Here is a 23,971-nt window from a genome sequence, read left to right as displayed (position 1 = left end):
GACAGCTGGAATCTCTGTCTGTCTGAATTCAAGGCCTGTGTTTCTCCACTAGAGGATGCTGCCACTCAAATGCAAGGACAGGGCACATTTTGAATGTTTTCAGTGAAAGACTCGGGAAATGCCGCTTCCTTCCTGAGCACGCTGCCCCACCAGAGTTGTAAACGTGTGTGTACGTGCGCGCACAGGCACACACCCATCTACGGTGTGTGATCCCAGAGCCAGGGTTTGCAGCCAGGCCTGGGATGGATCCTGCTTTCACTGACTTTGGAGACCTTTCCAAGCCTCTCAGCTGCAGCTTCTGCCACTCTGATATAGGCATGGTGACAGCCCCCCGCCTGGCTTTGGAAGAGTCACCAGGATAAAAGTGTGGCCCCTGTGGCCCAATCCTGGCACACGGAACACTCTTTGTCACCAGGGGCTGCCAGTGCTTACTGCTCAGTGAGTGTTACTGCTGTCACCCCGTTACACACACAGCCTGCGGTCACAGTGGTCTGGCTAGGCAGTGCCCAAGGCCCCCACCCGTGGGAAAGGGCCGTGGCGCTGGGCTTCCTCCCATTCTAACCTCAGCTTCCGCACTTTATCAATCCCACACAATGGGCCTGGGGACCACTCCCGCCCCGCCGCCACCCCTCGCCTCTGTACTGCTGGGAAATGGGCTCTTCCTTCCACTGCGGGGAGGGGGTCATCTTCGGAAGGGTCCGGCCCACGCCAGTCAGCCTGACAGAGTAGAGGGGCCAGGCAGCTCTGGCCCTGGAGGAGTCGGCCCCCAGAGCAGCCAGGGACACCCAGGCACCAAAGGGGCTTGCGGGCCAGAAAGAGAAGAAACTAAGACAGAAAGTCGGGGTTCGATTCCCAGCCCCTAAGCAGCCCCTGAGGCTCCTGTCTCCAGGAGCAGCAGCAAGCCCTGCCCAGGGCCCGGAAGGCAAAGGGACTCTGCTTCCTGCTGTTCCCTGCACATGTGACCCTCCCTGCTGACAGGCAAGGGGTGGGTGAGCCCAGAAGCACCCAGGCCTCCCTTCACTCCAGGCAGGAACCCTGGGCCTGCCCAGCCCCTGCTCAGCCACCTCCAGGGATGGGGGCTCACCGCCTCTTGGAATAATAATTATAATCCTTATTGTAATTATAACTATAATAATAGTCACGGTAAAGTGTAGATCCTAAGCTGCCTGGATTTGAATCCTAGCTCAGTCACTTATGGGCTAATTGACCCATAATAGGCCAAGTTACCTCCCCTCTCTGTGCCTCAGTTTCTTTGTTTGTAAAATCAGGACAATGACTGGACCTACCTAATGAGTTAGCACAGGCGAAGCGCTCAGCCTGGTGCGGGGCGTGCTGAGTGACCATTAGCCTCCGTGGTTACTGCTCTGATTCAGTGAGCTGTCCGTGCCCCCGGCACCGGCCTCAAGGGCCTTAACACACTTTATCCAACCCAGTCTTCACAATAATTCTGAAAGCGATCTGCTGTCGCTTCCTCCAGTTTATAGCTGAGGAAACTGAGGCCCAGAGCAGGTCAGTGACTTGCCTGGGCTCTCCCAGCTGGCAAGCAGCACAGCGTTTCAGGTCTGGCTCCAGAGCCCACCCAGGATGGAGGCCTCTCCTGGGAGCAGGGCCTCACCTGGCTCCCCGCAGTGGTCCTGACCTGACTCCAGGGCCACCTGGCCGTGCCCGGCTGCTCTCTCTGACCCAACTCCCCCTGGCAGGCTCCATGGAACCTTGTGGAAACACTGGATCTGAACTCTACACTTATTTGTTTAGACATAGGAAATAATCCTTCTTGAGGCTGTTTTTTAAATAGGAGGCTGGAAGGCGTTCTCACATCTTGGAGCTAGAAAGCATCTTAGGGGTCCTCTTGTCTGACGTCCGGCCTGGGAGGGCAGTTCAATGCTGCAGGGCTGGCACCCTCCGCGGACAGCCTCTGCCCAAGCCAGTCCCAGCAGGAGGAGGGAGAAGGAAGCCCAGCCAGGGAGGGACCCCAGCCTCTGGTGTCCTCGCAGCCAAAGAATGACCCGTGACCCTGGGCCGAGCCGGGCCAGGCTGGGGTGTGATTCAGCGGCTGCGTCCTGGGCCCAGATGCTCTGGGGGCTTCCGGGCTCCCCAGGAAAAAGGCAGACGCAGGCCTGTGGCTCTGCCCTGCTGGCCTCCAGGAACAGCTGGCAAGGCAGGGGCAGCAGGGGGCACTGTGAGACAATTAACTCAGCACAAGGCGCCGGACCCCCGAGGACGACCTGCAGGATAACCTTGGGGGACTCTCCTCTCTGGACCTCAGGCGGCCCATCTATAAGATGCCCATGGCCCAGCAGACCATCTGTCAGGTCTGTCTGGTTCAGACATTCCTACTCACAACAGAAATTGCTCATGCACAAGAGGGCAGTATGACAGGTGGGGGAGGGGCAACGTAGGGACTGCTGCCTCTGTAACCAGCAGCATGCGCTCCAGGCAGCCTCTGCTTAGCCACACAGCAGCAGGATGACCAGCCCAAGGCCATGCCAGGCCTGTCTGGCTCTCCTGGGTCTCACGTCACCAGAGGATTAGTGCCATGGGCACAGAGCTTTCTACATGCTGCAGTCTCCATGAAGATGGAGCACTCCCATTTCATAAGAGAAAATCGAAGCTCAGAAAAGACATAACTTGGCCAAGGTCTCAGGACTGGGAAGGAGGAGGCAGGGCTGAGACTTGATCCTGGGTCCTAATCCACAACCTGAAGACTTCACCCCGCTCCCCTGTACCTCCTGCCTGGAAACAGTGGCATCAGCTGACCCTCCCAGGAACCTGACTCTTCCAGCCAGGAAGACGGGAAGTCATGGGGGGACCCACTGCCTCTCCCTGGGGAGAGGCCGCCAGCCCCCCAACTCCTGCTCCCCACCAGGAGGTGCACAGGATCTGGGGTGGAGCCAGAGAGGACTGGACAAGGGTGAGCCCACTGTCCAGCTCCATCATTACTCGCCATGTGGCCTGGGACAGAACACGTCTCCCTGGGCCCCAGGCTCCCCACCATAAGACAAGTACCACTGGCCCACCCTGCAGCAGTGTTGTGAAGCTAGAAAAGGGACTGGAGACACTTTGTGATGTTGGGATAACTGTTACTACTCTTGCTACTGCTCTCTTTCTTCTCCTCCTCCTCCCATTTATGGAGCACCCACCAGGTGCCGAGCACCAGGCACTGTCCTAAACGCTTCACCCAAGTCGGAATATTTCATCTTCCCAGCAACCCTATGAAGGAGGTATTATTACCATACCCATTTCACTAATGAGGAAACTGAGACTCAGAGAGGGGCAGGGACTTGTCCAAGGCCCAGTGCCAGTGAGGGATGGAGTGAGACCAAGGCGCTTGTTCAATCCGGGCCTTGCTGCCCCTTGACGAGGACAGGTTCCTTCCGGAAGCCAGCTGGCGGGAGGGAGCAGGATCCGAATGATAATGAAGGACTGGAGGCCTGGTAAGTGGACGCCATATGGAAGGATAGCCACCACGGGGCTGGGGCAGCCTCTGAGGCTCCTGCCAGCTCAGTCACTCAGGCCCAAGAAAGGAAGGGACAGACCAAAGGAGGAGAGGGGAGGGGAGGATGGCGGTGGGAACCTTGGGCACCCAAAGGAGGAAGCTGAGACAGGAGAGGGCTGGTCCAGGCCTGCTGGACTCCAGGCGGAAGTTATCTGTCAAATAGGAGCTGAGATCCACTGACCTGGGGAACGAGAATCGTACACGTGAAGGTGTATGAATTCATCTGTGTGCAATACACGTACTGGAGCAGGGGGAGGGGACAGAACGCGGACAGGTCTGCGGGGGTGGTCAGGAGTGGGAGGCTCAAGGCAGGCGATGGGCCCTTGGACCTCAGCGCCCTCCAGAGAGAAGTGGCCAGGCCTGCCTGAGTGAGCCTGAGGCCTCAGCCCCGTGGGACACAGTTCTGGACCCTCTCCTGAAGAAGCTGCATCAGGCAATGGCCTAAGATGGTGACAGTCAACCTATTGGGAGCATCACCATCTCTGGGGGCTTGTTTAAATGCAGGGTCTGGGCGCCACCCCCTGGAAATTCAGATGCCATGAGCCCGAGGTTTGGGACTTAGAAATCTACATATTAATAACCTCCTCCTGGTGATTTCAGAGCACATCAAAGTCTGAGAACCTCACGTGTTTACAGATGAGGAAACAGACCCAGTCCTGGTTCCTTTGGGACTTACTTCCAATTTCTGGCCCACAGTTGAAGGCCCTCTTCTGGAGGGCTCCAGCCTGCCCTTCCAGCCCAACCACCTTTCAGCAGAAGGTGTCCTCCCAAGTACCAAGCCTGCCTCATTGCTATGGCTGAGAAGTTAAGAAAGCTTCTGAGGCCACGTCCCAACGTGGTGGGGAAGTGTGCTGGAATCCATTAGTCATGTCTGCCATGGGCGTGGAGGGAGAAACGGCAGCACACGTGCCATGTGTCTGCTACACCTGCCCTGCAGGAACCCCCTGCTCCAGCCAAACTGGCCTCTACAGACAGTTCTGTCCAGGTCATGTCCTCTTTCACAGAATGCTTGCCTCGTCCTCTCTGTTCATTCCAAATCTGCTCAACCTTCCAGGCCAAACTGAGGGGCATCTTTCCCCTGAAGCCTTTTCTGCTGGCCCTGGGCCCTGGGTCTCTTCTTCCTGAACGCCCAGATCTCTGAGGGATAGCTGTTCTCCCCACGACAGTCATCACAGCACGCTGCCCTGCACAGGCTGTTAGCACTTTAACAGCACTCGCCTCGCGCCTGCACCAGTACCATCAGAGACCAGGCTCTTCCAGGACATCCCCAGCCACCTGGGACACAAGTGCTATGAATCTCTGCTTTTCAGAGAAGAACTCTAAGGTTCAGAGGAGCTGAGTGACTCACCCAAGGCCACACAGTAAATAATGGACAGAGCCCAGACTCAAGCGGGCTGATGGGCTACAAGGCCATGGCGCAATCATTCCACCTTCCCAGCCCACACAGACAACTCATTCCACACGGGCTGACATCAGCCTCACGCATCACCGTGGCCCCTGCTGTGGCACAGAGCACAGGGCCTGGCACCCAGCAGGAAATCAACAAATACTTAATCATCTGTTTATAAATATTTACAAGAGGCAAATAGCACTGTGGCTAAGAGCTCCAGCCCTGGAGCCAGAATCTAATTCGGGTTCAGACATTTATAAACTGTGCAATCTGGTGCAAGTGCGAGAACCCCTTCTGTGCCTCAGTTTCCTCATCTGTAACCGGGGCACAGTATGGTGTCCACTTCAAAGGGCTGCTGTGAGAATTAATCAGTTAATGTAAATTGCTTCGAATAAGGCCAGCCCAGAGTGAATGTGTGCTGTCATCGTGGTTGGCTGATGAACTTCTAATCTGGCCAGGCCTGGACCAAGTCTAAATTGTAACTTTTTCTCCAGCTACTATCTCGGATCTTTTAGATCCAAATACACAGTGTCCTGGGCTAGGCCACACCTGCCATACTTTCTGTGGGGACCAGCCGTACAATAGAGCTGTAAGGACACAGCATCTAGAGTCATAAAGTCACGAGCTTAAGTCCAGGTTCTGCCTTCTGGGGCCCCCCCGGGCCTCAGTTTTGTCCTCTGTGAAATGGGTAGAAGGCTCATTGGATGGCTCAGAGAAGAAGGGGGTGGGGTAAGGTGACTGCTCCTTCCCCGCCCCCCAGCTCATGTACTCACTCCTCCTCCACCCTTGACCTTCTTACCTTCCTGTGTCCCGTGAAAAAGAGGGAAAGGTGGTGCATGGAGCCGCCGTTGCGACCCAGTTCCTTCTTGAGGGTGCGGGGCGAGGGCAGGGCCCAGGAGGAGGCGGCGCCCTCTCCGTCCGAGCAGTGCAGGGTGGTGTCAGAGGCGAAGCAGGCCCCGCGGGCCTCCTGCAGGAGGCTGCCCTCGCTGTGCGTCCGGCGCCTCAGCGAGTTCTGCACGCGCAGCGAGAGGCCGCCCTCGGCCCCCTGGCCTGTCTCGATCATACTGCTGCGCTTGGCCTCGCTGCGCCCTCCGTAGTTGTCATCACTTGTGTCCTCTTCCTCCTCTTCCTCCCCCTCCTCCCCCTCCTCAGCCTCTTCTGCATCCTCCTCCTCGCCTGAGCTGCCCCCCTCGGCCCCCGCCTTCTGGCTGTAGGTGCTATCCAGCCGGACCTCGGGGATCACAAAGGTCGGCCTGGAGGCCACAGGTGGGTCCCTGGTGGCTGCTGGTGCGTCCTCAGAGCATGTCGTCTCCTCGGCAAGGACCTCGGCTGGGTCTTGACAGGGGGGAAGGTCCTGGGCAGGGGGGTCTTTGCTGAGCAGAGCAGCTTGGCTGGGAGGGGGTTCTTGCCTGGCAGGAAGGTCCTGGCCGGGAGTGGGGGCCGGGGCTGGTGGGGAGTCCTTGCTTGGTGAGGGCTCCCGGCCTGGAGGGGCTTCCTTGCAGGAAGGCGAGTCTTTGTTGGGTAGTGATTCTTGGCCAAGAGAAGGTTCCTGATCAGAAGAGGAGTCCTTGCTGGTTGGGAGGCCTTGACCTGGACGAGGCTCTGGCCCAGGAGAGGGGTCCTTGCTGGGCGGGGTGTCTTCGGCACCTGGCCCCTTCCCTTCCTCCGAGGGCATCTCCCTCTTCTCATCTGCCTCCGATTCAAACATCTGGGAAACAAAGAGAAAACAAGAGAGCTTCAGAAGAGGAGGAAGCTGGCGATGCACGAGCCAACGTCACAGAGGCTGAAATGAAATCGGCCAGTGGCCTGGACCCCATGCCCAGCACCCCAGTCTGAAAGCTGCAGCACCAGATGGAAACTTGAAAGGCCCTTTGGCTCAGCTGCATACAGGTTCCACCCTTATCTGGACATGAAGCTTCTGCTCCATCAAAAACATGGTTGACTGTTTAGGCGAGAAGGAGAAGTAACCGCCATTATCTGGCTCTTCTTGGGCACCGGCGGCTGTGCCAAATTAAACGCTCTTATATGGTCTTCCCACTGGCCCTCAAGGGAAGTGTCAGGGCCCCTCTGTGAATAAAGGAGGAGCCAGGCATTCTCTGTCCTCTTGGACCAGAACCAAGCCAAGCCTGAAGCCAGAGCCATCACTAAGTGGGAGACTTCCAGACCAGCCAAAGAGCACCTTCGACCTGAACCAAAGTTTAAAAATCATCCTCGCGAGTCATTCAACCAAGAACTCCCTCTGAATGTTTAAGCATCTTTTTGAAACTAGGAAACCGGAATGCAACCGGAACTTCAAAATATTGCCCACATCTGGACTAAATGGACGTCACAGACACGTGGGACCTCACCGAGCGATCATCCGCCCAGGGATTTCTAAACCGTGTGTGGAGGAACCTCAGGAGTTCCACACAAAAGAGAGCGTTTCCTGCCTTGCACACGACCCTCGGAAGCCTGGATGTTTTTGCTGGGTTCCTACAGATTTCATCTGCAAAGGGACAAATAATGCCCTTGATGAAGTCGGGAAAGCGGCTCTCTCCCAGGAAGATCGGGGCTCAGAGCAGGTCAGGAGTGTCCCCAGTGCTGCAGCCACATGGGGAAAGCAGGTCTCAGTCCGGGCTGGGCCTCTCATCACGCTCAAGGCCTTGGGATGCTGGAGCTAGAACGATTCAGAGCCCACGTTTCATCCATAATGAGGCCAGAGCCACCTAGAACCAATGAAAGAGAAGACGCCACACAGACCTGGCAACTGTACAGACACACGGGAACCTGTAAGTGTGCACACACACACACACAGGCGGAGAATTTCCCCCAGAACATAGGTTAAGAACTCTTGCTGTAGAGACCATTATAACGTCCATTTGACAGATGAGAAAGCTGAGCCCAGAGAGCAGTGACTTATGCACCGCTGCACAGCTTCCCAGAGCCTGAAAGGCTTCGCCCAAAGCCGAGAAATCCTCTAAGCCCTAGGGAGGCTGCCATGGTGAAGCCACAGCCAGGCATCCCATCAGGGAATAAGCGGCCCAGCCATGGCTTGGGCAGCTGCAGGGAGCCGCAGTCAGCTGGCAGGGGTCACACGGCGATCGGCAGCACCAGAGCGATGTGAAAGCGCGGTGTGGCTGAGAGCCACCGCCTGGGAGCATGAAAGTGAAAGGGAGTCCCCCAAGTGGTGAGGGTGTCTGAGCAAGCGAGGGAAGCTCAGCGGACTCCAGGATGATCTGGCCAGCGTCTGGGTCCCAGGCACAGCCAAAGACAGGTCCCCACTCACTCCGTGGACTTCCTGCCCTGGAAATCCTGTGGCGGCTGGGAGATGGCTCTACCCAGGGACCCCTCAAACCTCATAGCCTCAGACCCGGGAACATCTGCGATCCCAAATTCTCAGTGCACAGATGGGGAGGCTGAGGTCCAGAGAGGGGTGGGGACCAAACTAGAATCACACAGCACAGCCAGGCAGAGTTAGTCACTAAACTGACTCTGGGCCTCCAGGTCGCCACGTATTAAATGGATAACCAACGTGCCCAAGTGACCAACCAGGAGAATACACCACAGGAAAGATAAAGGCCTTCAGCAGGATGATGACGGTGGCCGTAATTGTGGTGACTTAAAAAGCGGATCTAGAGGAAAATGCTGAGGTCACCGACCTCAAACAGTGACACAACTTTCCCGTGGGCCACTAGAAGCAAACTCAGTCAAGCTCCCAGAATCAACGTTGGTGACTGTGCTGCCAGGCCCCCCATCCAGAAATCTCATCTGGAAACTAAGGGCTGCACTTGAGCCCCATCAGGCTGGTCCCAGGCGGACAGAGAAACCCTCCACAGAACTGACAGGGAGACTGAGGGCCCAGCCAGGACTGCGACCTAGGGACTTGCCCAAAGGCGCCCCCCCCCACCCCCACCGCCCCGCGCACCCCAGGGCTAGGCCGGGCCTAGAGCCAGGCCAGCTCCTTCTTCTCGAGCCTACTTCTGATCTCAATCCTCAGGGCAGCCGGGTCCCCCACCCGCGGCCCCGCCCACCAGGGAGCACTCTCCATCAAGCAAAACAAACTGCCCACGGCCAGCTCCCTGGTGCCCTGCATTCCCTCCCCGCCCCCCGCCAGACCCTCTGACCTGGAAGGCTGGATGGAAGGAGGCAGCAACTGGTGCCCTGGGGGCCTGGTACAGAGTGGCCCTGCGCGGGAGCAGGCCTCATTTCCCCTTTCCTGGGGGGTGGGGGTGGGGCAAGACCTGTCCCAGCAGCATTGCCGCCGAGCCCGCCCACCCCTCGGGGAAAGTGCAGCAACAGACCCAAAACCAGAAATGCGAGTCAGGCCACCTCTGCCAACGCTGCCTTCCACGGAGGCCAAACCAAACAAAGCCAGGAGGGGAAGCGCCTCTGTCCCCAGAGGACCCCGCCCCGGGCAGCCCAGGCGAGAAACCACCGGGGCTGAAGGGCTCTCAGTGCCAGCGGGTCTGTGCTCAGACCCGGAGGCAGACTTTGGTTGTGATCCCAGGGCTGTCACTCTGCAGCTGTGCAACTCCGGCCACGCCTCCCAACCTCTCGGTGCCCTGTTTCTGCACCTGGAACAGAGCTGGGATATCTCACAGGACTGTCCTTAGTGCTCCCCACGGGGCCTGGCCCAGGAGAAGACTTGATCAAAGGGTGGCTATTGTCAGTCTAGTCTTATTAGAGAGATGGGGAAACTGAGGTCCCATAGGCTATGAGAACTCAAGTCTCCTGGCCAAAGGACTCTCCCTGCTCCCTTAAAGTGCTTGGGGCCCCCAGGGGTCTCCAGGGAGTGGGAGGGGGCTGAGTGCTGCCTGAGGCCCCTCACCTGGGCCCATCCCACATGGGTGCCTTGGTTCTTTCCTGTGCTCCTGGACAGGGCTCGTGCGAGCCACCAGGGCAGACTGGGTCACGCCAGGGTTCCTGGGAGAGCTGGGGTGGGGGGTGCCTTCAGGGCAGGGGGCCTCTGGAGCAGAGGGAGGGAAACTCGGAAATCTGGGGGAGGGTGGCAAGCGAGAGAATTAGGACAGAAGAAGAAATAAAGATGAGCGCCACGTTACAGAAGAAGCCGGGCGTGGGACTGCCCTGCGAGCACCGGAAGGACACATGCGGAGCTGTGCTGCGAGAAAGCTGCTCTGCACAGTGTGAGCAGGCCGTGGGGGTGCAGGAGGACAGGGACACGCATGTGTGCAGACACGCGTGCATCCATTCATTCCCCAGGCACCGAGCGAAGACAGCGGAGCACAAGTCAGACACAATCTCTGCCCTCAGTTGAGCAGAAAAAAAGAGGTTGGACAATTGGTCTCAACTAGCGTGGTGAGCGTTCTGCTAGAGGAAGTGCAGGCAGCTGGGGACACTCAGGCAGCTGTTGCAACAGGTCGGGTGACAAGAATCCAGCCAAGGCACCCCAGAGAGACCGGCCAGTTTGCCCAGGGCCTTGGGTCCAGAGTACCGAGACGCCTGCCCCACTCCTGTGGGGAGTCTGTCTCCCTCCCATCACTTCTTTGGCTTGGCTGGACCAGGGTTAATTCTGTCCATGTCTCGCCTGCTAGAAGCACACAGGAAATGAACCAGGCCCTCTAAATGGGGCTGCTGTTTAGGATCTAATCAAATCCTCTCCCCAACTGAATCCAGGGCTCGAACACTCAGGGAAGGGTGGCAGGTGTGACACTCAGGGCGCCTGCTCACATCAGCTGTGTCACGTGGGCCCCAGATCCCCACCTGCTACTGGGGTTGGGGGTGGCAGCGGGCTGCTGGAAGTGACTTGCCCAATGTCACACAGCTACTAAATGTGCAGCCAGGTCTGCTGACCCCAGAGTCAACCTGCAGCTCTCACTCAGATGACTCATCGCGTCCCCCACAGATGCCAGGCTCGCATCTGCCCTCCGAAACCACTTCCTGCACTGGGGGACGGGGTGGGGTGTGAAGCGGGGTGTGCATCCGTCGCAGGGTGGCCCTTACACAGCTAGGATTTCACAGACAGAACACTGACACAAAGCCAGACCACCTGGACTGGAATCCTCATGCCATCGTTTGCCAGCTGTGTGAGCCCAGGCTATCACTTCTGCTTGTCTCTGCCATGAAATGGGGTGAGGACACCTCAGCTGCCTGAGCTGAGAGGACCAAGTCTGAGAAAGGACAGGAAAGTGCTGTGTGAACTGGAAAGTCACAGTTGGAGAAAGGGAGAGGCTATTAGAATTCCTGCCCAGGCTCTGACCTCCGGGCTTGACTTTTTTTTTTTTAAAGGCCTAACACTTTATTTTTGGTTGTTTTTGTGTGGGTGTTTTTTTTTTTTTTTTTGGTGAGATGGATTGGCCCTGAGCTAACATCTGTTGCCAATCTTCCTCTTTTTGCTTGAGGAAGATTGTTGCTGAGCTAACATCTGTGCCAGTCTTCCTCTATTTTGACGCTGCCTCAGCATGGCTTGATGAGTGGTGTATAGGTACACATCCGGGATACGAACCTGAGAACCCCAGGCCGCCAAAACAGAGCGTGTGAATTTAACCACTATGCCACCAGGCTAGCCCCTGGGCTTGACTTTTGAGATGGGGTTGCTCCTTCAGGTTTGGCACGTTCTGGGGCCCTGACCAGCTCCCTGGCTTCCAGGAACCTCAGCTGCTGGGCTGACACGAGGCTCCCCCAGCCCAGCCTCGGTCCAGCTTGGTCCAGCTCCTCAGGCCTGACTTCTTGACACCAGAGACTGGAGCCACCGCCCTGCCTCTGCCGCCAGCTCAGGGCCTCCAGGCGTTCTCCTCTTCCTTGCCCCCAAATGACACTTGGGCAAAGACCAGGAGAACGGAGGCAGCACTCACAGTGGGGAGCTCTGCAGACAGATCCCCACTTCATACCTATTGGCTGGGTGACCACAGGCACAACCTTTCTGGGCCTCAGTGTCCTTAGCCATAAGATGGGGTCAATAATAGCACCTTGCAGTGCTGTGGGAGGAGTGACTGAGCTGACATACACCAGAGCTTGGCGCCGGGCTGGTGCACAGAGCATGCCGCAAACAGCAGCCTCGTCCACCGCAGATGGCCCGGCTTTGATATCTCCCTCCCCCAATTCCCGCCGACCCATCTGATGAGCCCTTCTCCACTGCATCACGGGCCTCAGCTGTTCATCAGAACCCGTCCCAGGCGCCCCTATCCCAGTCCTGCACGCTCCCTCGTGCGCCCTCCATTCCCCAGGCTACGGCCACCGTCTGCACCATGTGGCCGCTGACGACACCCAGTCCACGCTGCCAGCCCTGACCTGTCTCCCGAGTCCAGATCCCAGAGGCAAGTGTTCACGGGACAGTACTGCTCCCTGTCCTGGCTCTGTGGATGCAACGGGGAATGGGAGACACGATGCCTGCCCTGGTGGAGCTCCCGGGCTAGAGAGAAGGAGTGACCTTAACCAAGTCGTCGCCTCAATAAACACGTAATGAATACAAACTGATGCACGATGTGAAGGAAAACCGTACCGTGCGGCGAGGGAGGAAAAAGGAGCCGATGGGAAAAGCCACCCTGTGGAATGACCCGGAACCTGAAATCTGCTCAGTGGGCAGGGAGGGGCTCACTAAGGTGGAACAGAGAGACGCCTGTATGGCCGGAGTGCATGCTCAGAGATGGAGACATCCTTCTGGATACATACAGCACATTGGTGCTGCCAACTCAACGTGCCCCCAACTGAACGCCTCATCTTCCCCAAGGCCACTGCTCCTCTCAGAGTCTCTGTGCCAATGATGCCATCACCAGATGCCCAAACCAGGGACCTGGGGACCATTTTCTGTTTCTTTCCACTGGGGGAGCGTACGTGTGTGTGGAGAGAGAGAACATATGGCAACTCTCTAGACTTTCCTCTCATTTCCTGAAACTACTCTAAAAAACAAAGTTCATTCACTTAAAAAAAAGAATCTTTCCACTCTCTCCACCTCCCCTTACCAGCACCTCCCTCCAGACCACCGTCACCTGTCCTCGGGATGGCTGCTGACCTTCCAGGGGCAGTCCTGTCCCCTCGGGGATTCTCTGTGCCACGCCAGGGGAGCCCTCTAAAGGCACACCCGACCCTGTCACTCCTCTGCTGAGAACCTTGACGTGGCTCCCCAGTGCCCTCCAGATAAAGCCCAAATCCTGCAGCCCTGGCAGACTCTGGCTCTCTCTCTCCCTCTAGCCTCACTCCTTACCACTCCTCATCTTAAGTGTTTGCTGAATGAATGAATGAGCAACCCAACGAACCTCCACGATCCATCTAGACTCTTTCAACTCAAAGTGTGGCCCGGGAACCAGCAGGACCTGGAAGCTCATACGAAATACAGAATCTTAGGCCACAGTCCACACCTACTGGATCAGAATCCACATTTTACCAAGATCTGGGGTGATTAATTTGCATATAAAAGTCTGAAAAGTATTGATCCGGATTATTGGTTCTCAACAGAGAGGTGTACTTGAGAATCACCTGTGGGGCATTTAAAAAATCTCTCTATCTGTGCCCAACTCCAGACCTACTGGGTAAGAGTCCCCGAGAGCAGGGCCCAGGCATCTCGACCTTGTTCTGACTCCCCAGATCATTCTAGGGAGCCCTCGGTTAACAGACAAGGCGACTGCGGCCCAGAGAAGGGAGGTGCTGTGCCCAAGGTCACACCACAGGATCAGGACTAGAATCCAGACCAGACCCTGGCATGGGACCAGTTCCAGTGACACACACTGAAAGAGGAACAGCCTCAGCAGCCCCCTCTCCAGGCCGGGGCCCGCCTGAGTCAGCCATCCTTTCATGCCCCCTGGAAACAGAGGCCCAGCTGCAGGAGGGGAGGAAGGAGGAGGAATTAGACTGCAGGCTGGGAATCCTCTCCCTAAAGGATCTCACCACGCACGGATCTGTCAAGGGCACAGGAGGGCAACGCGGCACAGCAGGGAGCCCACCCATTCCACTAGAAGCGACACTGAGCCACAGAGGAGAAGCAGCTCACCCATCTCAGAGACTCTGAGGACAGAGCCAGCACGCAGGGAACAGGAACCCCTGAGGAGGGGGAAGCAAGGAGACTCCTCTTAGAAACCTTCCCCGCTCCTGGCACTGTCACCCAGCTAATGCCCTCAGGCCCGGCCTTGGAGCCTGCTGAGATGCCCACCCGCTCCTGGGGCCCAGCTTCTCCCTGGGAGTGGGGAGCAGCTCCCAAGTCTGGGCGTCCAGTACTGAGCTCCCCGTCACACCCTGTCAAGCATCTTCTCCTCTGGGGTCTCAGACGCCACTGCTTCAATGTGCACACGGGTGGGCTGGACTCACCATCTCACTCCCCACCCCGCAGGCCCAAAGACCCCCTTCACACCTCCAGCTCTCTTCTCCTCTGAAGGGCCTGAGAGCTGAGCAGGGGGCTTTCCCCAGCCTCTTCCTGGCCCTGCGGTAACTGACGCTTCCGTCGGAAGGAGAGCGCCAGGCCCCACGGGCCTCTCCTGCCGCAACCCTGGGCTCCCTGCTCACCTGTGGGCTCCACCGTCACTCGCCACTCCTGCTCTGCCTGGTCCGTGTGTGCCCACCCACTATCTCAGTCTCTATTATCTCTGCCTCCCCAAGTCCACTTCCTGCCCATCCCTAGGAGCCCAGTTCAAAGCTCCCTCGGATGCCCTGGCTGGAGGGCTCCCTGCTCTCCTGCCTATGCCTGGCCTGCCCTGCTCTCACGGCCCTGGGCAGGCCCTGCTTTGGCTCATCGGGGCTGCGTCCCTGGCTTACTCACCCCACCCCCACCCCCAGAGTTACTCAGCAAATACCGACAGAGCCCCAGTCATGTGCCGGGGCCCACATGGGGCACTGGAGCCAAACTGTGGCAAGACATTCCCTTCCCTGCGGCTGCTAGGTCTGTGGGGGAGAGAGCCGGGAAAGGGATCCCTGTCAGGCTCCCACTCACCACCACCCCCCAGGGGGCTGCGGAAACACAGGGGCAGCAGGGAAGACTGAGACGGCTCTTGGAGAAGGTAATGGGGGAAGAGATGGGAGAGACAGCACGGAACAGCTGGTGGTTCCATGGAGCAGAAGTGTGGCTGTGTCAAGGAATTCGGACTTCACCCTGCGAGTGTTTACCCGGTGCTGTAAAGATAGGGAAGGTACAGCCAGAGATGAAATGATGAAAAAGACAGGGGGAGAGGGGGAGAGAGCCTTTTAACCGAGCATCTACTAGGCACCAGGCGCTGTGACAGTTGCTTTACATGCTCTCTCACTTCTAGCAACCCCATGGGGTCATGTCATGGGCCCCATTGTGCAAATAAGGAAACTGGGACTCAGAGAGGTTAAGTAACTTGTGCAAGATCCAAAGCCAGTAAGCAGAGGAGCCCGAGTGCAACTGGGGTGAGCCTGGCTTCAAAGCCCTGCTCTCTCTACTGCCCCCTGAGCTCCTTTCCTGCCCCCTTCACCACCGTTCCTCACCTATCCTCTGTCAAAAGACCCCACCAAGCACCCCCCTGGGCCAGGCACTGCGCCAGGCAGTGCGCCAGGCAGTGGTGAGCAATACCAGACGCAGGGCTGCTCTGCCCCCAAGTCGGTGGAGATGGAGGGGGAGGTGTCCGACTCACCTGGTGGGCAGGGGTAGCGCAGGATTCCATGCACCTGACCACCTCCCGGCGGGAAGCCTGTGGCTTCTCTGTGATGTTCTACGTTAGGTTGATCAGACAAAAAAGCTCTGCCAAGCTAGGAGGACCCCAGGGAAGGGCACCAACAGCACTGTGGTCACCAGGCCAGGATTCAGAATCGCGCAGGCCTGGGGTTGACTCCTAGCCACGTGGCTGAGTCAATGCGACGCCTCCCTCGCACGGCTGCCACGGGGCGGAGGCAGGCCTGGTGTACAGCTACGCTCAGCCCACGCAGTGTTCTTCCTCTCCACCACTTGACCCTCTGTCGCGGCGGGCTCCAGGGACCAACGAAACCTAAGGCTGAGCTCCAGGCATCAGCTCAGAGAACAGGGAGCACTTTCAGAACCAGGGGTGGTGGAGCGAAGCCTATTGCAGGTGAAGAAGTGGGGTCTGGAGACAGGCAAATCGGGGTTGAAATCCTGGCTCTGCTGCCTCCCAGCTCGGTGCCCTTGGACAGGCTGCTTAACCTCATCAAGGCTCAACTTCCTTATCTGTAAAATGGTCATACAAACACCCAGTACCTCCACCCAGCACCATTGGGAGACGATCCACGTAAAGGGGCCTGGTACATGGTAGGTGCTCAATAAACACTTGCAACTCCTGGAATCCTCCTTCCGACCCTCATCCTCCTCGTCATCAGCCCCCTCCCCTGCACCCTACTCTGGGGGAGGACACATGACCCATTCCGACCCTTCCAGCAGCCGTTGGTTGGAGGCATTATTATCTGTACATTTCAGGGGGAACTGAGGCCCATCCCAGAGGCCCTGGAGGCCGGGGAGGGAGCCGAGCCTGCACTCAGCTTCCCGAGGCTGGGTCAGTCTGGCTCGCTGTGTGGCCTGGGCCAAGTCACTCCACCCTCTGGGCCACACTCTCCCGAGGGTGTCTGCCCAGCTCTGAATCTCAGCCAACCTGGAGGGGTCAGCTCTGAGGGCCCAAGGCACAGCCAGGTCTCCTTGTGGGTGTATCAAGGAGAAGCAGAATGCGCCTCCTTTCCAGAGCTCCCCAGCCTCGTCCGTCTGCCTCAGTTCCTAAAATATTCCTCCCTCAGGGCATGCAGTGCTGGGGGCACTGGGTGGGGGGTCAGGTAGGGGTATGGGGCTCTTCCTCTGAGGACATAGGAGCAGACATCTGGCCACTGGACTCAGCCACAGGCCTGCAAAGCCCCAGGTGCACGATTGCCTCCACCACCGCCTCCCCGGAGCAGACACACTCTCTCTCCGTGGAGGGTGACGTCGAGGCTGGGTCTGGCCGGGTGTGCAGTCGGCTCCAAACCCATCCTCCTGTCACCCTCCTGCCATGGGACTTTCTCTCATCTCCCTCACTTGAACCTGACGGTGTCTTCCCCTCCTGCTTTAAACCCCTCCATCCCTCTGGGATAGTCCCGGCCCCTTAGCCTCTGTGTTCTGCCCCTGCCAACCGGCCACTCCACCACACCATTTCTCCTCTCTTCCCTCTAGCCAGTTGGAAGTGTACATGGTTCCCCAGACACACTCTACTCTCAGGCACCTCTATCCTGTGCTCACTGTATTTCCCACCTGCTACCTCCCCTCCCTTGTCCACCTGGCGAACTCCTACTCATCCTTCAAAACTCAGCTCACCCATACATGTATTGCCCCTTGATTTCTGACAAAGGTGTTAACTGCCCTACAGTGAGAAAGAATAGTCTTTTAAGCAAATTGGATGTCGGTCCAGAGAAAAGGAATCTTGACCTCTATATCACAACATGCATAAGTGGATTTTAGATCCAAATATGAAACATAAAACAATAAAACTTCTAGAAGATAACATCGGAGAATATATTCACAACCTTGTAATAGGCAAAGAAACAGATTCAAAAAGCATTCTTCCTAAAGAAGAGACTGACAAGCTGGACTGCATTAAATTAAGAACTTCTGTTCTTCAAAAGATACGCTTAACAGGGGGCCAGCCCAGTGGCACAGCAGTTAAGTTCGCACGTCCCGTTTCAGCGCCTGGGGTTCGCCAGTTTGGATCCTGGGTGCGGACCTACGCACTGCTTGTCAAGCTATGCTGTGGCAGGCATCCCACATATAAAGCAGAGGAAGATGGGCACGGATGTTAGCTCAGGGCCAGTCTTCCTCAGCAAAAAGAGGAGGATTGGTGGCAGATGTTAGCTCAGGGCTAATCTTCCTCAAAAAAAAAAAAAAAGATCCTCTTAACAGAGTGGGAGGTGATATTTGCAATGTGTATGTCCAATGAGGAGCACATCTTCAGAACATTTTTATGCTCCCACAAATTGATAAGAAACAGACAGACAATCCCATAGAAAACCAGGGGAAGGGCTTGAACAGACACACCACAAAGAGGTCATCCAAATGGCCAGCCAATGTAGGAAAAGGTGCTGAACCTCATTAGTCACCAAGAAAATGCAAACTAAAACCCACAATTGGATATCACAATATCTAACACCAATCATATCAGTGAGGACATGGAGCCACAGGCCCTCTCATACGCCACCTCTCAAGGAGGGTGTCCCGGTGCCACACTTCGGAAAATCACATGATGGTATCTGCTCAAGCTAATCGTATACAACTTTAGACTCTGCAGTTGCAAACCTTAGGTATTTACCCAACAGAAAAGTATATATAGCACATCAAAAGACACGTGCAAGAATATGCATAGCAACATTGTTCATTATAACCTCCTACTGCCAACAACCCAATGTCCCTCCACAGTAGAATGGATAAATTGTGGTATAGCCACACGATGAAATGCCACACGGCAATGAGAACCAACAAAATCAAACTTCCTGTCATAACACGGACGAATTCACCATTAAAACGCTGACTGCAAGAAGTTCTCACAAAAGAACACGTACTCAGTGACTCCATGTATACCAAGTTCAATAACAGGCAGCACTGACCCATGAGAGAAGTCAGGGAAGGGGTTAGCTTTGAGGCAGTAGTGACTGAAAGGGGGCAGAGGGGACAGGGGGTCCCCGGGTACTAGAATGTTCTATATCTTCACCTGGAAGGTGTGTTTGCTTTGTGAAAATTCATCAGCTATACAGTTCTAATCTTTCTAAAAGTGTGTTATACTTCCACCTAAAAGTTTACTTAGGGGCCGGCCTGGTGGCATAGTGGTTAAGTTTGCATGCTCTACTTCAGTAGCCCGGGGTTCACCAGTTTGGATCCCTAGCTCAGATCTACAAACCGCTCATTAAGCCACACTGTAGCAGCGTCCCACATGCAAAGTAGAGGAAGACTGGCACAGATGTTGGCTCAGGGACAATCTTCCTCAAGCAAAAAGAGGAAGACTGGCAACAGATATTAGCTCAGGGCCAGTCTCCCTCACAAAAAAAAAAAAAAAAAGTTTATTTAAAAGTCAATTAAACAAACCAAAGCATCCATCCCAGTGTCTCCCCTGCTCCCTGGGCTGAGGCAGTGGCTGCTTCTTCCATGGGCCCCCTTCCATGGTACACATCTCTGCTAGCACCTTCCACTGATTGCCACCTGCAAAAAGCTGCCACACCACCTCCGTGGACTGAATGCCTACTCTGTGTCAGACGCCGCGCCAAGGGCCTCACATAACCACATCACCTCATTCAGTAACAGCACCCGCGAGGTAAGGTGCAGGCGGCCCTCCCGCTGCTGGCGTGACTCCTTGTCACGAAGCCCCTCACGTACCCACATCATCTCATTTAACCCAATGAGGCTGGGCCACTGCCTGGGGAAACAGGTGCATGGTGAGATCCAGCCCAAAGACACAATACAAAGTGGGAAAACGGCCCTCCAGCCCAGAGGCCGCGCTCCTGTCCACAACCCAGGATACACCTGCCCCGGTGTTACAAAGGAATCTCTGGCTGGAGACACAGCAGCGGTCCTCTGGCCAGGCAGGAATCGTGGCTCCACCCCAGAGGGGCGGACAGATCTGGAGGGAGATCTGCTCCTTTGATGGGCAAGTGTCTGTGCAGCCAGGTGCAGCCTCACCTCCTGCAGGAAGCTTCGCTGAGGCTCCCAGGCTGCATTAGAAGCTCCCCCCCCGCCCAGGGTCCCCACAGCCCCCTCCCCAAGGCTCCCCATCAAAGCTGTGTTGTTACCGTCTGTTACATGCCCATCCCTGGCACAAGGTTGGGCCTTTCTTGTCTATACCTCTAGTACCTGGCCAGTGCCTGGTACATAGCAGGTATCTGACACATGTGGAAGGAAGGGAGGGAGGGAGGGGACAAGCACAGAGCCACTATTTGTACCAACTAGGAGCCCCATTAATTACGGGCTGAGCAGTGAAGGTTTCAGGGTCCTGGATAGGCACTGGTTACAACCCTTAACTAGGGGAGTGGCATGGCCATGCCACCTTCCATTCCATGGTCCTCCTCCCTGGCTGCCTCCAGCCTCTTCTCAAGTCTGTGCCAGCCATTTGGCCCCCAGAGGCTCTGCCTAGCTCGTTTGCCTCCTCTCCCCATGTCCCCCCACCCCCGCCACTGTGCCCTGAGCGTCTGAGGTTCTGCTACAAGCTGAGGATAACCCCACCAAGAGGTAACTGAGGACACCACAGAGAGCCCTGGCTACGGGGGCAAAAGTGTGCCCAGTTCCAAATAACTTAGTGCACACCCCCCGCCCCCCTCCGCCTTTCTAAGTTGGGAGCCGCTGACATTCTCCGACAGCAGCCTGAGCCACAGTGCCAGGTGCAAGCAGGCCGGCCCATGGCAGGCAAAGAGAAGGGAGAAGCCCTGGGCCATCTGGAACAGAGGGCATACCTGGCAGCTACCCACACGTCTGGAGTGATGACCTAGTCCCACTGCCAGAGGAAAAGGGTATCCTGGGACCTTTTCCCCTCACCTCTGTGCCTGGAACCGCCGGCCTTCCAAGTGGCTCCTGGCCCTAGCACCCCTCTCCCCAACCCTGTCCCCACCTCTACCCTGCTCCCGGATGCCTGGGTGCAGCTGGTTGTGCAGGAGAAGGTGGTGGCTCCCTGGGGCTGAGCCGGGCTGGCCTGCTGTAAGCGGCTCCAGCCTCTCCGGGCTTAGCGGGCTGAGCCGTAAGCAGCCTTGTTTATCCCTCGGAGGAATGATGGTTTTCCCTGAGCAATGACATCTTGGAAACAGCCTGGCTCCACAAACAACAACAACCCTCCCAGCCCGGCCTGGGCTCCAGCTCGCACGAGAACGTTTCGACCAGAAGCACCTGCGTAGCAGGTTGAGGGCTGTGTCCCTGTCGAGCCAGACCCCAAACTTGACCAGTGACTCTTGGAGCCCAGGGAGAGGAGAGGGGCTGCGGAGAATCGAAGAATCGGATGGTTGGAAGAGGCCTGGCAATACCTGGTCCAGTCCATGGGTTCCTCCAAAGGGGAAACTGAGGCAGAGAAAAAAGCCTATTTTCCTGAGATCATGCAATGAGGAGGGACAAAATGTGCCTCAGTGTCCAGGCTGTTGGCCAAGCAAGGGCTTTCTCCACTGCATACTCTGCTTTTTCAGAGGAGTGCTAGGCTCCAGCCAGTAAGCCCAGGGGTCCTAGGAAGGAATGTGTCACTGGGGAGTCCAAAAGAAAAGGAACACCAAGATGAAAGCCAGGTACTCTGAGTCATCCAGTTGGTGTGATGGAGAGAGGCCTGGGCTGGGAAATCAGGGACCTGGGTTCTCATCCCCGCTTTGCTGCTGAGTTGCATGTGACCTCAGGCAAGTCCTTCCTCTCTTCATCCTTAGTCCCCATCTGTCCAGAAGGCAGACGGACTCAGCCATCTCCAGGGCCTTGGAGACCCAAGGGGAAGAAACTCTAAGAGCACCCAGGAACCCAGCTGGGCACAGGCGCTGCCGCATCAGCTCTGCCTCTTCTGGGGGAGCCAGGCAGACCACTGGCTGACAACCAAACTCCTCGCCAGATCCACCTCCCTGGTTGGCGCCATCCCAAGCTGAGCTCCCAGCCACTATGTCTGCACAAAGGACCACAAGCACTGCATTCAAACCAGCCAGGGCTGCCCCTTCCGCCCTCCAGGGCCCAGGCCATGGTGTGGACACCACCCAGCCCAGCACGACCCCTGAGTGGGCTCTCCCTGTGGCCTCAGCCAGGCTGAAGCCAAGATTTTCCCTGCCTCACCTCCCGTCAACTCCCGCCTCCCAACCCCTTGTCCTATGGAAGCGCTCCTGACACGCAGAAACAAGGGCCACTACTAAGGGACTCCTCGCCAGGCCCTCAAGTTGAGAATGCCCCCTCTCTGCCAGGCAGAGCTAGGAGATGGGCAGGAAAGAGCTGACTGGGACCTCAGAGCTTGTCCTCAAGGAAAATCCATCCTCACTCTTACCATGCCCTGGGTCCCAGGCTAGGCCCCTGGGACCAAGGGACGGATAAGGCCCAGATCCCAAAGAAAGAGGACAGGAAGCAACCTCCATGGGCACCACCACCAACGGACAGACAGATTCCAACTGGAGTATGTGCCCTGGTCATGGAAGACTGGGTAGGATTAAGACCTGGGGAGACGCGAAGAGACGGGCTTTCCAGGCAGAGGGCACAGCATGTGCAAAGGCAAGAAAGCTGGAGGTGGGTCGTTGCATGGAGACCAAGTACTTATAATCTGAAGCTCCACCAACAATTTCCACTTGAAGCCATGGAGACTTCCCAACAGGGGGGTCACTCGCCTCAGCTGCCTCCATCTTCACCATCCCCCTGCTTCAGATGCCAGGCTGGGCCTGGAGCGAGCCCTGCTGTGGAACTTGGCTCCCTGAAGGGCCGGCTGTGGGCTAAGCCACGCCACATGCTAGGGCTGGGCAATAGGGGAGGTGCCCCTTGGCTGGGCACGGAGGACTCCAGGGGCCCTGGTGGAAACTCTGACTAGGGCCGCAGTGCCCTGGCTGGGATCCCGCGGGCATTGGTGGGGCAGGGACTGCAGCTCCTTCCTTCCAGAAGACATCCACTCCAGCCATGTCGAGAGGGGAGCCAGACTGCCCCCAGCCAGAAGGCCTGAGGGCAGCAGGAGGAGGAAAGTCTGTAGTCAGGGGCCTGGTGGCCCTATCTGGAGCAAGGCATCTCAAACCAGGAGATCCAGATCAGAGCTGAATGACGGCAGCTCAGCTTGGGCTAATGGCACCCACATACCCTGTCTGCACTGCCCTAGGAGGTTTCAGTCCTCCATCCTGCTCCTGGCTCAGCTGGACACCTGCCATGTGAACTTGGACACCGCCCCTCCCCTCTCTGGACACAGGTTCTTCCTCAACCCTGAGGTCCCAGGGCGCAAAGTTCTTCCTGGACACCTCAGGACAAGAGTAGCAATGTGGAACCTCCGAGTTGATAAAAGAACTGGCCTCTGGCCACTCTGGCTAGCTCCGTGGGGTGAGTGGGTCCCTAACCACTACCCCTTCCTTATGGGTCTCAGTTGGAGCCAAGGGAGCCGATGCAGGACCTTTCCCAAGGGCTCCAGAGGCACAGCATCCCCAACTGTGCTTCCAACGGACATTTCAGCAGAAGACAAGTCTCAGGGATCAGAGGCAAGCCCTCTCAAGACCAGATGCCCCACAAGACCCCCTCCTTCCCGGACGTGGACCCAGGTGAGAACAGCCATCCCCGGTGCCTGGTGTGCCATCAGCATCTCTGACATGATCGCCAACACTGCTGGCTGAGCACTCCCTCCCATGCAGCGTCCCGGCTTCTCACGAAACATTGCTGGTCTCTCCCAGAAAGAGGAAGCCGGCTGGCCAGCCTGGAAGTGGGGGCAGCACACAGTGGAAGCATGCCCCTAGCTTGATGGGCCCCTACCTCCCCAGACAGACGCACGCACGCACACACACATACACACAGAGCTATCTTAGGGCAAAACACACACAAGGTTTGTTTGCAACATGCCCATCAATGGCTGCCCTGGGGAAGAAACAATAGACAGGGGCATGGAGTGGCTTGGACAAGAGTCCCCCGCCCACCACACACACGCTCTGTCACCAAGGCACCTACCCAACACACCCCAACAGGGACCCAGGCGACTGCTGGCTGCCGCTCCTGCCAGCCTGCCCGCCTGGGTCTCCGCTCGGCTCCTCCCGCAGGCGGGCGGGCAGGCGGGCGGGCGGCTGTGGCCGTGGCAGCTCCTGGCGGCCGTGTCAAGCGGCTGCCTTCCCCAGACAGAGCTCCTTTGTGTCAGCAGAGCTATTTATGGACTTACCCAAGTTCCCCAAGGGAGGGATACCTGCTGGGAAAAGCAGAACCAAATGACCAGGTTCCACCTCCCACATCTAGGTAGCGTTTTCAAAACCCTTGCATCACCCGTCCCTCCTCCTCTTCCTCCTCCTCCTCCTCCTTACCCTCCTCCTCTTCCTTCTCCTCCTCCAGCGCCCTTCCCAAACACACACCCTGTCCAGCCGGCCGCCGCCACTCTGGAGAGAGGCTGGATTTCTTTCTTCCATCAAACAGAAAACTCTGTGCTTTCCTAAGCCACTTTCATCCGACAAAGAGTCCGGGACGTCTCGAGGAAGAGTCCTCGGCAGCCCGTCCTTCAGCCTGCGAGGGACCGGCCGGCTCCTGGGTTACTCACTCACACCTGGAGCCCTGACTCCCCTGCTGCTGGTCCGCTGGA

General features: G+C 57.2%; 1 protein-coding gene across 3 annotated transcripts in view; it reads right to left on the bottom strand.

Annotated features, from left to right (window-relative positions):
• RGS3 (regulator of G protein signaling 3) overlaps nucleotides 1-23,971 on the bottom strand; it is a 117,800-nt gene that overhangs the window by 8,736 nt on the left and 85,093 nt on the right. For all 3 annotated transcript variants that reach the window (XM_046668459.1, XM_046668470.1, XM_046668477.1), the window contains one exon: nucleotides 5,686-6,594. In XM_046668459.1, the coding sequence (XP_046524415.1) occupies nucleotides 5,686-6,594 (909 nt within the window). The remainder of the gene's footprint in view (nucleotides 1-5,685; nucleotides 6,595-23,971) is intronic.

Source organism: Equus quagga, chromosome 1 (genome assembly GCF_021613505.1).
Source record: "Equus quagga isolate Etosha38 chromosome 1, UCLA_HA_Equagga_1.0, whole genome shotgun sequence".
Classification (NCBI taxonomy): domain Eukaryota; kingdom Metazoa; phylum Chordata; class Mammalia; order Perissodactyla; family Equidae; genus Equus; species Equus quagga.
This window is presented reverse-complemented; position numbering and strand designations above follow the sequence as displayed.